The sequence below is a fragment of the Cinclus cinclus genome, chromosome 23, assembly GCF_963662255.1.
Source record: "Cinclus cinclus chromosome 23, bCinCin1.1, whole genome shotgun sequence".
NCBI classification, from domain to species: domain Eukaryota; kingdom Metazoa; phylum Chordata; class Aves; order Passeriformes; family Cinclidae; genus Cinclus; species Cinclus cinclus.
Genome location: NC_085068.1, coordinates 2,566,041 through 2,579,851, shown reverse-complemented (window position 1 = coordinate 2,579,851; position 13,811 = coordinate 2,566,041). Strand labels below are relative to the sequence as shown.

Sequence of the window (13,811 nt, the reverse complement as noted above, 5' to 3'; positions counted from 1 at the left end):
TGATTTTAATTTACTTTAAAAAATAGGTTTTACTGCTCACACTGTCTCATTCCAATACATAATGTAGTGAACATTTGTGAAATTAGTATTAAAACAATAAGCAGAAAAATATAATTACTTCTAGTTAAAGAGATTTTAAAGAGGGATCTCAGAGGAAAACTAAACTTGACAAACTTCCTCTCCTGTTGCCAGGTTTGTGGGCACCCTGAAGCAAAATGCCTTGCAGGGGACTCTCCCCAGTGACACAGAAGATCTGAATGTGGAGCATCTCCAGCTGCTGCTGCTCATTTTCCACAATTTCTCAGAGAGGGGCCGCAGATCCATCATGATGCTCTGTATCCAGACCATTGTGGAGCTGGCAGCCAACATGGAGACCCAGCAGTGTTCTGTGCCTCTGATTGTGGCACGGCTGCTCCTGGTGTTTGACTACCTGCTCCACCAGTATTCCAAGGCCCCCGTGTACCTGTTTGAACAGGTAAGATTTTGACATCTGGATATTGAATTGGTCACCCACCAGGAATCTGTAATGGACAATCATCTGATGTGTTCTTTCCATGACCCCTGTGAGTAAATCAGTTTTGATGTTGTTACCAAACTTGGGAGTTCCAAGGAATGATTAATTATTGTGGCTGGTTCCTAGCAGCAGGTTCAGTTGGACTGTAAATTTCTGGCGTGACTGGTGTCTTAATAAATCCTAGTAAGGACACGATGATTGTCCCACCATGTCTTTAAAATCGAGTATTTAGCTGTTTATTTCACTAATACCTTTTGTACTTCCTTGCTTTAGTGTTTCACTGTGGAGGTTTTAGGCACTTCCTCATAAATGGAAGGAGATGGTACCTTGTGCTTGGCTTTTCCAATAGTGGGAAGCTTGGCCATGGATTTAAATTGCTCAATCCTGAATAAAAACCATCAGGGAGGGTGCGGGGCTTCCCCCAGAAGAGTGGAATGTTGTGTTTTGAAGAGGACTGTTTCTATTTTGTGTTTCTTTCTCTGTGGGGTGGTATTTTCCCCCTACCCCTCAGTGACGAGGATGCCATGGGTGGGTTTTTGTTTGATTTTTTAAATTCAGGTACAATATAATTTGCTGACTCCACCCATTGGCTGGGTGAGTGGATCCCAGGACAGCAGCAGACGAACATCTGTCCCACTTTATCATGGCTTTAAAGAAGTGGAAGAAAACTGGACCAAACACTGTTCCTCAGGTAAGAAAGAATATGTAAGAAACGTTTTATTCCAATATTTGCTTTTATAAATAAATGAGAGCCTTTTCTGTGCCTTGGTTTGGGCAGCTTTTCCTGCTTTTAATGGCCATAGTTACAGTAGGTAAAAATACATCTAATAATGCAAGAATCGTTTTATTAAACAAAATTCAAAGTCGTTCTCTTCTAGGGGTATGCAACAAGTGATTAAAAATAAGTATATGTTTATTTTACCAGGATTGTAGGAGTAGGAAAGCTTTGGCTGTCTGTACCACAGGTTAGAGCATCTGTAATGTGTCATGGAGCTGGCTTGAAATCTGGTGGTGGTCATACAATGCAGAAGGTTGTGGGGATGGAGGAGAAAATACATCACAGTGTGGCCTGTTTAAACTGCCACTTTGAAGGTTGTTGTTTGTTCTCACATTCCAGACTCTGCTCCACAGCCCAGGTTCTACTCCATCCTATCTCCAGAAGCTTCTGAAGATGATCTGAACCGTCTGGATAGCATGGTATGGCACTGCTAGTAGACACTTTATGGAGGGCCATGGGGATTTGCCAAGTGCCAAGGAAAACAGACAAGGAAAGACTTGATTAGAAAAAGGGACCAGGAATCTATCACTGAGTCAAGAAAAGAAGAGTGGCTAGATAAGATAACATGGGATTCCTTCTTACCCCTGGTTGGATGTCGGGGCAGTCACTGTGCAAAGTCTGTGAAGATCTATTGCAGGAACGCTTGGGATTCAGACAGAGACGTGGCAATAAAGTTGTTTCCTCATCACTTTGCTCCAGGTTCTCCTTGGGTTTTGTTTCCTCACTAAATTTGTTATCATCAGGGTTATGGGCTCTCTCTCCTGTCTGCTTGTGCCCAGTCCATTGATCCTCAGTCCCAACAGAACCTCTCCCTGAAGTTTATTTTGCAAGGTTTTGGGCTGTGGGAATTCTGAGTACTTGAAGAGCTCTGCAAAGCAAGCATCCTGATTTGTCATCTCCTGCAGGTATGTGAGGTCCTTTTCTCCAGGGCTACGAAGTATGACGAGCTCTATGCAGCCCTCACCTCATTACTGGCTGCTGGCTCCCAGTTTGATACACTCAGGAGGAGGGAGAACAAAAATGTCACTGCACTGGTAAGTTCACTGCACTGTCTTGCTGGTGTGTTGAGGAATAACAAGTTTTCAAACTTAGTATTTTCAAGAAAAGTATTTAACTGAAGCATTTTGGACTGTGCTTGGAGTAATAAGGAATTTAAAAATCTCATAACTAACTAGTATTTGTGGTGGCTGCACATCCTCTTGAGTTTTTAATTTATAATTTGCTTCAGACTTGCTGTAAGTCCATGGTAATTCCAGGAGGTGTGGCTAGAGCATGATTGAACTGGAGAAAATTGTATAATTTTTCCTTTTTCTTTTCTCACTCCCGTGTTCCCTATTTTATTGGTTAATATGACAGAAACTCTGTCCAGAATGTGTTCATCTGATCTGGCACATTTGCAGGAGCGTGGAGATATTTCAGGAGCTGTAATGATAGAAACTGCAATCTTTCTGTACTAACTTTTCCAACTGTTCTCTGTTTAGGAAGCCTGTGCCCTTCAATACTACTTCCTGATCCTGTGGCGCATCCTGGGGATTTTGCCTCCCTCCAAAAGCTACATGCACCATTTGGCCATGAACACCCCTGAGATGAGTGACTGTGACCTCCTGCACACCCTGCGCTGGTCTTCCCGCCTGCAGATCCCGTCCTACGTCGTGTGGATCAAGGTACAGCCTCAGTTCCATGGGGTGTGGGGGTGGTGACAGTGTCAGTGTTGGTCCCTCCATGCTGACTGCATGTGGCATTTGTTTTGGGGGAACTTGTGCCTATCTTTTCTAAACTAGTTAATTCCAGAGCACTGTTCAAGTGTGATGGAGCTGGGTTTTGACATTTGTAGGATCACCTTATCAAGCAGGGCATGAAGGCTGAACATGCTGCTCCTCTCATTGAACTGACCTCCAGCAAGTGCATCTCAGTGAAGTACGATGTGGAAATAGCAGAGGAATACTTTGCTCGACAGGTGAGGTGTGGGAGTGCAGCTGGGTATACAAACTTCTGCTTCTGTGGGATGATCTGCACTTACTGTTCTGTCGTCTGTATTTTCAGATCTCTTCTTTCTGTGCTGTTGACTGCACAACCATTCTCCAGCTGCACGAAGTCCCCAGTTTACAATCCATTTACACCCTTGATGCTGCAATCTCCAAGATCCAGGTTTCTCTGGATGAGCACTTTTCCAAGTTAGCTGCAGAAACTGATCCCCAGAAGTCCTCAGAGATAACGAAGAACCTCCTCCCTGCTACGCTGCAGCTCATTGATACTTACGCTACTTTTACCAGGTACAGTCCTTGGGATTTCCAGCAGGAATACAATTTCCTGCTGTGCTTTGGGCTTTCTCTGCATTTCCTGTGTTGTTTTCTTAGAAGTGCCTGGCAGATTTATAGTCCAGAGTAATTGCTTTATGTGCTCTAGATAGTCCATTGCTTTAGAAGAAGAATAACAAGTAGCTTCTCAAAGCCAGGTGTGGGACTTTGTTGTTTCTGAGTAGCCTCCTTGTCTGATCTTCCAAGGCTTCCTTGCAAGTTTGCAAAACCAGCTTTTCCTCCAAAGAAAAACCACCCTTTAGGACAGTGCTACTTAAAGTTATTTCTGTTGGATAATACTGAGGCTGTCAGACCATCAAGAAAGAGAAGGGGGGTTAATTCTTACATTAAAAATCCAAATTCTTCTGAACTCTCATTAGAACCTGTGTAGAAGAAAGCAAAAGTAAATCAGCTTTTACTTTTTGGGCACTTCTCCTGGTAAGTAGCTTAGAGGGGATAAAAGCCCAGAACTCCCTTAGTGGTGTGAGATGAAGTGTGGGGCAGAACTTCAGAAGTTGGTGTTTTATCTGTCACTCCATTGACACACTGGGTTGTGAAGTGCAGAGCTGTTGCTGAGGTAAATGCAATCCCCTCCATCCTCCTGCAGATCCTACCTGCTGCGGAGCCTGTTGGAGGAGGGCCCCTCAGACAGCAGACCCTCCGAGGAGAAGCTGCGGGGCTACGCCGCTGTCCTGGCCATCGGCTCCAGCCGCTGCAAGTCCAACACTCTGGGTGAGGGGCAGGGCAGTGCTGGGGTGAGGGGTGCCTCCCCCTGTAAGTGAATCTTCTCCACAACGCTTTCAGTCCCCAGTTTCAAATTGATTTCCACTGCTGTTCAAACCAGTGAGTTGTGCTGCCAGCAGCACACTGCAAAGTTTCTGCAGTGTCCTGCCTTGAAAGGATTATTATCTTGTGGGCTCCTCTGGATTCGTGAAATGTTTTTATAACCATGTTGGAGCTTGTGACAGAGTAACGAGGGGAACTGTGAAAGGTTGGTAAGCTGAAGACTTCTGTGAGTTAGTATTTGTGCCATGTTTTCTGCAGTTTTAATGAAGTGAAAGAAGCAGGGATGCTCTTAAAGAGCTAGGGATGATTTAGACTTGTAGGCCTATGAATTTGTTCAGTGCCTGATTGTTCTGTGTAACTGCAGGTCCAACCCTTGTCCAGAACTTGCCATCAGCTGTGCAAACCCTGTGTGAATCCTGGAACAACATCCACACCAACGAGTTCCCCAACATTGGCTCGTGGGTGAGTGCAGCATCAGGGCCCAATCTGGTGTGAGTGCAGCTGCAGGAATTTCTGGGAATGGGGGCAGTGTGTGGCTCTGTCCCAGATCCAGGCTCTCATGTGTGTGTGTGTGTCCCTCCCCAGCGCAACGCCTTTGCCAACGACACCATCCCTGCAGAAAGCTACATCAGCGCCGTGCAGGCTGCCCACCTGGGCACCCTCTGCAGCCAGACCCTGCCCCTGGCAGCCTCCCTCAAGCACACCCTGCTGTCCCTGGTCAGGCTCACCGGGGATCTCATCGTGTAAGTCAGGCCTAAGTCAGGCCTTGAGTTCCACCGTGTGTTCCAAACGCTGCTGGGTGCTTTGCTCTGTGTCCTCCGGGGCTGACTTCTGGCTGTGGCTGTGCAGCCTTACTGACCTGGTGCTGCTTCTGACCTAAACCTTACAGTTCACAGTTCCAAATACCAAATGAATGACAGACAGTTTTTCTGCCTTCCTGTGGTATCTCCAAAAGTCAAACTACCTGAGGGAAGCCTTTTTGTCAAATATGGACTTGAAGAAACTGAGATATAAACTGACACATTGTGGTTCAAATTAATTAATTTGTGTTTTGTTATCATTATCTTGTGTGAGGTTTTTAATGTGTAAGGAAAAGTGAAGTGCCTTTTTTTTTTTCCAGGGACTTAGTCTAAAGTACTCTGAAACCAAAAAGTAGTTGTTGACACTGCAGACAAGATCCAAAGCCATGATATGTGATAGTGGAACTGTCTAGGCAGATGTTCTAACTCTGTATATGCAAAAGTGACATGTAGAATTTTCCAAAGGGTGACTGTTTTTCTGAGGGGGAGAATAGCTGTGCCAGTGTTTTTATCCCACCTTTCCAAAAAGAGTTTCATCACTGACTTCATCACAGCCAGAGTTGTGCCTCACTGCATGTGAATTCTGGTTTCCAATAGGGATGATCTGTGATGCTTCATGTGGACAATTAAGCTTGTGTCCTTTTCTTTTCAAGCTGGTCAGATGATCTGAACCCACCCCAGGTGATCCATTCCCTGCTGCCCCTCCTTCTGGAGACCAGCACAGAGAGTGTGGCAGAAATCAGCAGCAACTCCCTGGAGAGGATCTTGGGCCCAGCAGAGTCCGATGAGTTCCTGGCACGTGTTTATGAGAAGTTGATCACGGGGTGCTATAACATATTGGCCCATCACTCTGACCCAAACAGGTAACAAAGCTGTGTGCAAAGATTGGCTACAACAGGGTTGGTTCTGGAGCAGAAAAAAAACCAGTTTATTTTTATATGTTGAAAGCTTCTGTGCTTGTATACTATAAATATGAGATACTTTATTCACGTTACCGGATTTGTGGAGTGGGGGTGAGAGCAAGAGAGAATGGGGAGGAGTAACACTAGAAGAGATTTAAAATGTAAAAGGAGCAGGTCTTTATAGGAATTTGTGTGTGAGGTGTCTGAAAGGTCTGGAATATTTTAGGTTTCTGACTGGGACTTGCCTTAGAGCAACACGTGTCCCTTTGTTCTAACTTAGTGGATTTGTTGGTGTTTATGTGAAGTTGTTCATCAATTGTTTTTCTCCTGTCTTTTGGAAGAAGAACTGGTTTCAGTTGGTGGAGAATTTACTGGAATTGTAATGGCAAATAGATTACTTCTGGCCTCTCTGAACTGTTGTCATTGTTGAAATTGTTTCTAGATGTTCCTATTTGATCCTTATGTGTTTGATCCTTATCTATTCCTCTTTTAATCCTCAGTGGCCTGGATGAGTCCATCTTGGAGGAATGTTTGCAGCATCTGGAGAAACAGCTGGAGAGTAGCCAGGCCAGAAAAGCCATGGAGGAATTCTTTTCAGAAAGGTGAAGTTACCATCAAAGTTGTAGCTCAAGGACTTCATTTCTCATCCTTTTTTTGTTAGCTTGTCACTGTAGACACCAAAGTGATGTTAATGCCATTGTGTAGGAAAATACAGACTCTGTAAAGCCAGGATATCCTTCAAGCAGTGCAGGAGATGGGGAAGAGACTCTTGGGGGGGGGGGACCTGGGTCTTTGTCCAAATCAAATACTCATGAGGCCTGACAGTGATGGTCAGCGGGGAATCTTGCAGGATGATTGTTCTGTCAGAGCAGGTTTCTGAGAGATGCTGCTCCATAAGGCACTTGCAGACCAAGCTGCAAAATCCCAAATTCTCTCAGTGCTTCTGTGGGCCCACAGGTAGATAATTTTAAGGGTGGGGGTGGGGGGTTGGCCTGACTTAGAATCATGAAGACAAATTGTGCTGGCAGCAGCCTAGAACAGCTGGAATAGAAACAACCTAGCACAACCAGAGTGTTCCGAGTATGAGGTGAGAAAGAGGAAAGCTTGCTCATCAGAAAGCTGACCATTGCGTGGTTTTTCTCTCTACCTGTTGAAAGTTCAGCATGAAAGCAGCCTGGTGGCTGTACATTGTTAGTGTGGAAGGGAAAGATAGGCAAGAAAGTCTTGACTTCTGTTTTGGAGCCAGTTCAGGCCCTTTTGTGGCTGGATACGTAGAGAGCACTGAAATGCTACTGAGGAGCCCATTTATGAGTTTTGGTCTGAGCTGGGTTTGCTGTTTGGCTGAAAGCAGTTTCTGTGTTTTGGCTGCTGAGCAGTGTTAGCACAAACTCCTGCCAGTCTGAAACGTGAGGGCAGAGAGAAGCGGAGCCAGTGGAAAAGGGGAATAGGCTGCTTTTTACAAAGCTGATTTAATTCTCCCCTCTGTACAGTGGAGAACTGGTGCAGATCATGATGGCGACAGCCAACGAGAACCTCTCAGCCAAGTTCTGTAACAGGGTGCTGAAATTCTTCACCAAGCTCTTCCAGCTGAGTAAGTGCCAGTGGGATCTCCTCCATCCTGCCTTTTCCAGTTCATGCTGAAGTGAGACTGGGAGGTGTTTGGAAGAAAAGCTGTGGGAGGGAGTGTCACAACTTTCAAGGAAAGCCATTTTCATACATGTTCCTTGAAGCATCTGTCACTGACAGTAACTTTCCCCCCAGCTGAGAAGAGCCCCAACCCCAGCCTGCTGCGCCTCTGCGGCTCCCTGGCCCAGCTGGCCTGCGTGGAGCCCGTGAGGCTGCAGGCCTGGCTGACCAGGATGACCATGTCCCCACCCAAGGACTCAGACCAGCTGGATGTGGTGCAGGAGAACAGGCAGCTCTTGCAGCTCCTGACCACATACATTGTTCGGGAGAACAGGTAAAGCACAGCCTTGGTCCTGTCTTCTGTGTGCTCTGTGTTCCTCTTGTTCCCTAGAACAATCTCATGTGAGTTGCTGCTGGTTCTTTGTGGTACCTGTGTGAAACTCTCCTCTTTTTGCTCAGCCAAGTAGGGGAAGGTGTGTGCACTGTTCTGCTCAGCACTCTGATACCAATGGCAACGGAGATGTTGGCCAATGGGGATGGCACGGGCTTTCCTGAGCTGATGGTCGTCATGGCAACTTTGGCCAGTGCAGGACAAGGGGCAGGACACCTCCAGCTTCATGGTGCTGCTGTGGACTGGCTGGGCAGATGGTAAGAGTGAACTCTGTACTGCTGATGCTTCATTTGCAGGGGATTTTTTTTTTCTGGTGTTTTGGGGACAGAAATTTGTGTTTACAGATATTCCTTTCTCTCTTAGTTTATTGTTTGTTGTTTGGGATATAGAGTGTCTGAGGGAAGCTGATCTGTGTCCATCTGTTCCAAACAAACACCTTTCCTTTCTTCACTCTGAGTGTTTTAATTAATGCATTTATACATTCCCTGTTGTTAATATAAAGCAAACTGAAAGCTGTTGATCGGGTCTGAGTTTATACTTCCCAAAGGCTATCAGCTGGAGTGAGGGGTTTTGGTCTCCCCATCCCTGGAAGTGTTCCAAGTCAGGTTGGAGAGGGCTTGGTCCAACCTGGGATAGTGGCAGGTGTCCCTGCCTATGGCAGGGGGTGGGATGAGGTGGGCTTTAGGATCCCTTCCATCCTAAACCATTCTGTAGTAATTCCAAGTGTTCTGTGTTACAGCAAGAAATACCTGTCTCAAAAGAATGTGGTAGAAAAAATGAATGCCAACGTCATGCAAGGGAAGGTAAGACTTGTGGTGGTGCTACACTTGCAGAGATGACTCCCAGGCACAAGTTCAGCTCTCCTGGCTTGGTTACACATAGAAGTTTTAAAGCAGTTTGGTCAGGGAGTGACTGCCCTGTGTTAATACCCTGTAGCAGCTATTGTGGGCTGTGAGTGTTTCCTCTGACTTTCCTTCCTTTGTGCTCCCCAGCACGTGACAATCCTGGAGTGCACATGCCACATCGTGTCCTACCTGGCCGATGTGACCAACGCCCTGAGCCAGAGCAGTGGGCAGGGCCCCAGCCACCTGTCCGTGGACGGCGAGGAGCGCGCCATCGAGGTGGACTCAGACTGGGTGGAGGAGCTGGCCGTGGAGGAGGAGGACTCCCAGGCTGAGGACTCGGTAGGCACCGGGCACAGGGAATGCTGCAAAGGACAGGAGGGATTATTTAGCACCTCCCAAATCGCTCAGTTTATAAATGGAGATTTTGTGTTTATTCCTGATGAGAGACTGAGCGAAGGACCTTACGTGTCAGGTTTGGAGGAGAGGATCTGTCGTTCCTGCCTAGATGTGTTGACTTTGTGATATCAACAAAAGTTAAATATTTATTCTTTTAATTAAAAAAGAAAGAAATGGAATAAAATGGGTTTGTTCCTACCGGTTGGTTGGCAGTTACTAATTTTTGTATCAGCAAGCAACTTAGATTAATACTTGTAAGTGCTTTGGGTGGTGAAAAAAAGCTGTTAGAATGTGTTCTTTGTTTTTTTCATATCAGTATTTTTGTTACTGCTTATTTTTCTTGTTAACCATTTTGTGTTACTACAGTGTATAGTAACATCTCTTCCATGTGGTTTGGTACCAGCTGTCTTCCAGCTCAGTTTTGCTAAAATTTGCTATTCCTAAAATGTGGGTTTGGTGTCTGGAGAATTTATTCTGTACGTATACTTCACTATAGCTGCAGTTATGACACATTCCTTAAACAATTTTCTTCTGGATAGGATGAAGATTCTCTCTGTAATAAACTCTGTACCTTTACCATCACACAGAAAGAATTCATGAATCAACACTGGTAAGAATCTCAAGCTTTTGTTCAGAGTTTCAGCCTGGTATTTTTGGCCATTGGGAAGGAAAACAGTGTGGTTTGTGAGCCTCAAAGCACTGCGTTTCAAAACTCACCTGGCTTATTTTGGGCAGGTACCACTGTCACACTTGCAAGATGGTTGATGGGGTTGGTGTTTGCACAGTTTGTGCTAAAGTTTGTCACAAGGATCATGAGATTTCTTACGCCAAGTACGGATCCTTCTTCTGTGACTGTGGAGCCAAGGAGGATGGCAGCTGCCTGGTAAATTCTTTATGTCTCCAGATTTTCAAGTCCTTTGCAATTTTATGTTCTGCAGTAAATTATGTCAGGATTTGAGTACGCAAGAGTGCTAGGACTTGAAGGCTTGACTTTATAATGAACCCTTGGAATTTACAGCTTGCCTGGAAATTAATTTTTCTGCACCAAATAACAGTTTTGGTAGATCTGTGTCTTAGTGACTTCTGGGATTCCACCTGCCTGTACAGAATTTGCTGCACACAAAGAACACCTTTTCCCATGTTTTCCACTAGCAGCAAATGAAATAATGATATCTAAAATATGGAAAGTTTTTAATCCTTGGGTGGAGAATCACACACGGGATGTAATTTCTTTAGAAGTGCACTCTTAATTGCTGCTCTTACAATCTGTGTTCACTTCATCAGTAGCCAGGTTGAGCGTGGTTTGGGATTTTAGTGTTACTCTGTCATTCCCAGGCATTGGTGAAGAGAACTCCCAGCAGTGGGATGAGCTCTACCATGAAGGAATCAGCCTTCCAGAGCGAGCCCCGTGTGCCCGAGAGCGTCATCCGCCACGCCAGCACTTCCCCTGCTGAGAAGGCCAAGGTCACCATCAGCGAGGGCAAGGGCCCTGATGAGGAGAAGCCCAAAAAGAGCAGCCTGTGCAGAAATGTGGAGGGCTGTCGAGAGGAGCTGCAGTCCCAGGTATAACTATCAGCTGCTAAACAGAGATGGGCTATGATGAGGATTTTGGGCAGGCCAGGTTGGTTGTAAGCTGAGATGAGAGGGCCATAAAGGGGTGTCAGGCTTTAAAAGCAGTTGATGTGCAGCTCCCATCGGGAGCATCTTGTTCCTCATTTTCTGGATCTGTTTCTTGCAGGCCAACTTCTCCTTCGCACCTTTGGTGCTGGAGATGCTGAATTTCCTGATGGATGCCATCCAGGTCAACTTCCAGCAAGCTTCAGCCATGGGGAGCAGCAGTCGTGCCCAGCAGGCTCTCAGCGAGCTCCACACTTTGGACAAATCAGTAGAAATGACAGATCAATTGATGGTAGGAAACAAAAGGAATTTACAGAGTGTGGATGGGGGAAGTGGCTTTTTAGCAGAGACATTCCAGTGACACCCTTTGGATGCTTTCCCTGGCTCAGGTCCCGACCCTTGGCTCTCAGGAAGGCGCCTTTGAGAACGTGCGCATGAACTACAGCGGGGACCAGGGCCAGACCATCCGGCAGCTGATCAGCGCGCACGTGCTGCGGCGCGTGGCCATGTGTGTGCTCTCCTCGCCCCACGGCCGCCGCCAGCACCTGGCTGTGAGCCACGAGAAGGGCAAGGTGAGCCCGGGGCTCCTGAGGGAAGGGGAGCGGTGCTGGAGCTGCTGGGTTCCCAAGGGAAATGGAGCTGTGCTGAGTTCCTGAGGGAAATGGAACAGTGCTGAGTTCCCAAGGAAAGGAGAACAGTGCTGGATGCACTGGGCTCCCTGGGAAGTGGAACATTACTGAGGAACAGACAGGACTGTGGTTTGTTCTGCCCATCCTGAGATCTGGTATGAAGTGTTGTGTATTTTAGGGGAACCTCTTGTAGAAAAAAATTCTGTAACTGGTATCTGGAATTGAAATGCCTGGCTCCCCTCAGTTACAGTCAGATAGAACTGAGTTTTCTGTGTTTCTGATTCTGTAATTGGGATCTGGAACTGAAATGCCTGGCTACCCTCAGTTACAGTGAGGTAACAGTTCATTCTGTGGTGCAGATCACAGTGCTCCAGCTCTCAGCCCTGCTGAAACAAGCTGACTCCAGCAAAAGGAAACTGACCCTCACCCGCCTGGCATCCGCGCCCGTCCCATTCACGGTGCTGAGCCTGACTGGGAACCCCTGCAAGGAGGATTACCTGGCTGTCTGTGGGCTGAAGGTAAGTGCCTGCCAAACCCTTTTCCAGGGAGCTGTAAACATCAGCTCAAAGCCAGCTGTCTTTGTTTCCTCTGAGGAGTTAGCATGGAGCTGCCTCCAAAGTTCTGTCACTAATTCAGCTCCTGATTTACTTTCTTACTAGATAGATGAGGCAAAAGAAGCAGAACCTGCGTGAACACTATAATTAATGAGACAGTGCCTCAAAATAGTATTTCTTAGTGTATTTAGGCTGATTTTGTTTTAAGATGAGAGCCAAGGTTTAGCCATGTCAGACTTAGTGTGTTAAAACTAGTCTGTAACAAGTAGTGTTCTTTGGCAAGGACTCCTCTTTTTTGTATTCTTCCAAATTTAGATTCAGCTTTCCCAGTGCAGAATCTACCGATGTGTTATTTAGCTGAGAAAAAGCTGTACTCTGTAGTTTTTTTCTTTTCAAACCTTCATATCATTTATCTTCAAAGCAGGAAATTGAGATTTAGATTCTCTGAATCGTTATGTGCCGTGAGAGAAATGCTGACTTTTAACTCCATTCTTGGCTTCAAATACTTATAAACACTTTGTTTTAATTTTTAACCAATTTTCTTCATTACTCCAGGATTGCCATGTGTTGACGTTCAGCAGCTCTGGATCAGTCTCTGATCATTTGGTGCTTCATCCACAACTGGCCACTGGGAATTTCATCATCAAAGCTGTGTGGTTGCCAGGATCTCAAACAGAGCTGGCCATTGTCACTGCAGACTTTGTGAAGGTATGTCTGGCCATGAGCTATTGATGATACAGCTTCTGTCAGACATCAGAGTCTGGATCCCCAGGGAGCTGCACGTGGGAGAATGTGATAAAGTTCTTAGAAATAAATTGGAAATATAAATTTGGAATGTTTGAGCTGTTCTTGCAAGGAAAAGTAAACCCAAAGAACTCAAAGAGAAAAAAAGCCTCAAACCGTGACATCTCATAGGGATTCCCTCATCTCAGCTCTTGTTCATTTGCACTGTTTTGTATTGTGACAATTAATTACTGCCTTGATAATCACTGTAGTAATTATTTCCTTGGTTCTTCCCACAGATTTATGACCTCTCAGTAGATGCCTTGAGTCCAACTTTTTACTTCCTCCTACCAAGTTCCAAAATCAGGGATGTCACTTTCCTGTTCAACGAGGAGGGGAAGAACATCATTGTGATCATGTCCTCTGCTGGCTACATCTACACACAGCTCATGGAGGAGGCTAGCAGTGCCCAGCACGGGCCCTTCTATGTCACCAATGTGCTTGAAGTCAGCCATGAGGACCTGAAGGTGCTGGTGACTTCCCTCTCTCTCTTTTTTTTTGCGTTTTCCATTTGAAGGCAGAAGTTTCCTTCTTTTTTTCCCTTCTCCTTTTCAGCCCCCTGATCTAGATCGAGGAGCCTTCTCATTCCTCTAAAGAGAGAAATATTCTTACAGTAAAAGGAGGTGGGGGTGAAAATTAAACCCCTTGATCCTTTCATCTAGAAAATGGAGCATGTTTTCCATGGCTGGCTCTGAAATCACTCCCAGCAGGATTTCTCAGCAGGGAGATGGCTTCAGAGCAGTGCTGTTCTCAGAGCAAGGCACTCCAAAGGTGCAGGAGCAGAAGGGATAAATCACCATGGCTGGGGCTGGAGAGCTGCAGTCAGCCTTTGTTTCTAGTCTTGAGGGTGACCTTTAAAATCTCTCCAGTGTTCTTTACCCCATCCTGCTTCA

General features: G+C 45.9%; 1 protein-coding gene across 1 annotated transcript in view; it reads left to right on the top strand.

Moving 5' to 3' along the window:
• The window catches only part of UBR4 (ubiquitin protein ligase E3 component n-recognin 4), an 80,058-nt gene that overhangs the window by 13,208 nt on the left and 53,039 nt on the right, over positions 1-13,811 (top strand). Inside the window, exons 19-43 of the mRNA XM_062507489.1 lie at positions 193-475; positions 1,073-1,205; positions 1,632-1,711; positions 2,198-2,326; positions 2,774-2,956; positions 3,127-3,249; positions 3,336-3,565; positions 4,197-4,321; positions 4,740-4,837; positions 4,961-5,118; positions 5,829-6,038; positions 6,578-6,679; positions 7,568-7,668; positions 7,839-8,037; positions 8,163-8,351; positions 8,834-8,897; positions 9,087-9,278; positions 9,875-9,945; positions 10,071-10,218; positions 10,671-10,898; positions 11,074-11,244; positions 11,342-11,524; positions 11,941-12,099; positions 12,691-12,843; positions 13,158-13,385. Of these exons, the coding sequence (XP_062363473.1) occupies positions 193-475; positions 1,073-1,205; positions 1,632-1,711; positions 2,198-2,326; positions 2,774-2,956; positions 3,127-3,249; positions 3,336-3,565; positions 4,197-4,321; positions 4,740-4,837; positions 4,961-5,118; positions 5,829-6,038; positions 6,578-6,679; positions 7,568-7,668; positions 7,839-8,037; positions 8,163-8,351; positions 8,834-8,897; positions 9,087-9,278; positions 9,875-9,945; positions 10,071-10,218; positions 10,671-10,898; positions 11,074-11,244; positions 11,342-11,524; positions 11,941-12,099; positions 12,691-12,843; positions 13,158-13,385 (3,940 nt within the window). The remainder of the gene's footprint in view (positions 1-192; positions 476-1,072; positions 1,206-1,631; positions 1,712-2,197; positions 2,327-2,773; positions 2,957-3,126; positions 3,250-3,335; positions 3,566-4,196; positions 4,322-4,739; positions 4,838-4,960; positions 5,119-5,828; positions 6,039-6,577; positions 6,680-7,567; positions 7,669-7,838; positions 8,038-8,162; positions 8,352-8,833; positions 8,898-9,086; positions 9,279-9,874; positions 9,946-10,070; positions 10,219-10,670; positions 10,899-11,073; positions 11,245-11,341; positions 11,525-11,940; positions 12,100-12,690; positions 12,844-13,157; positions 13,386-13,811) is intronic.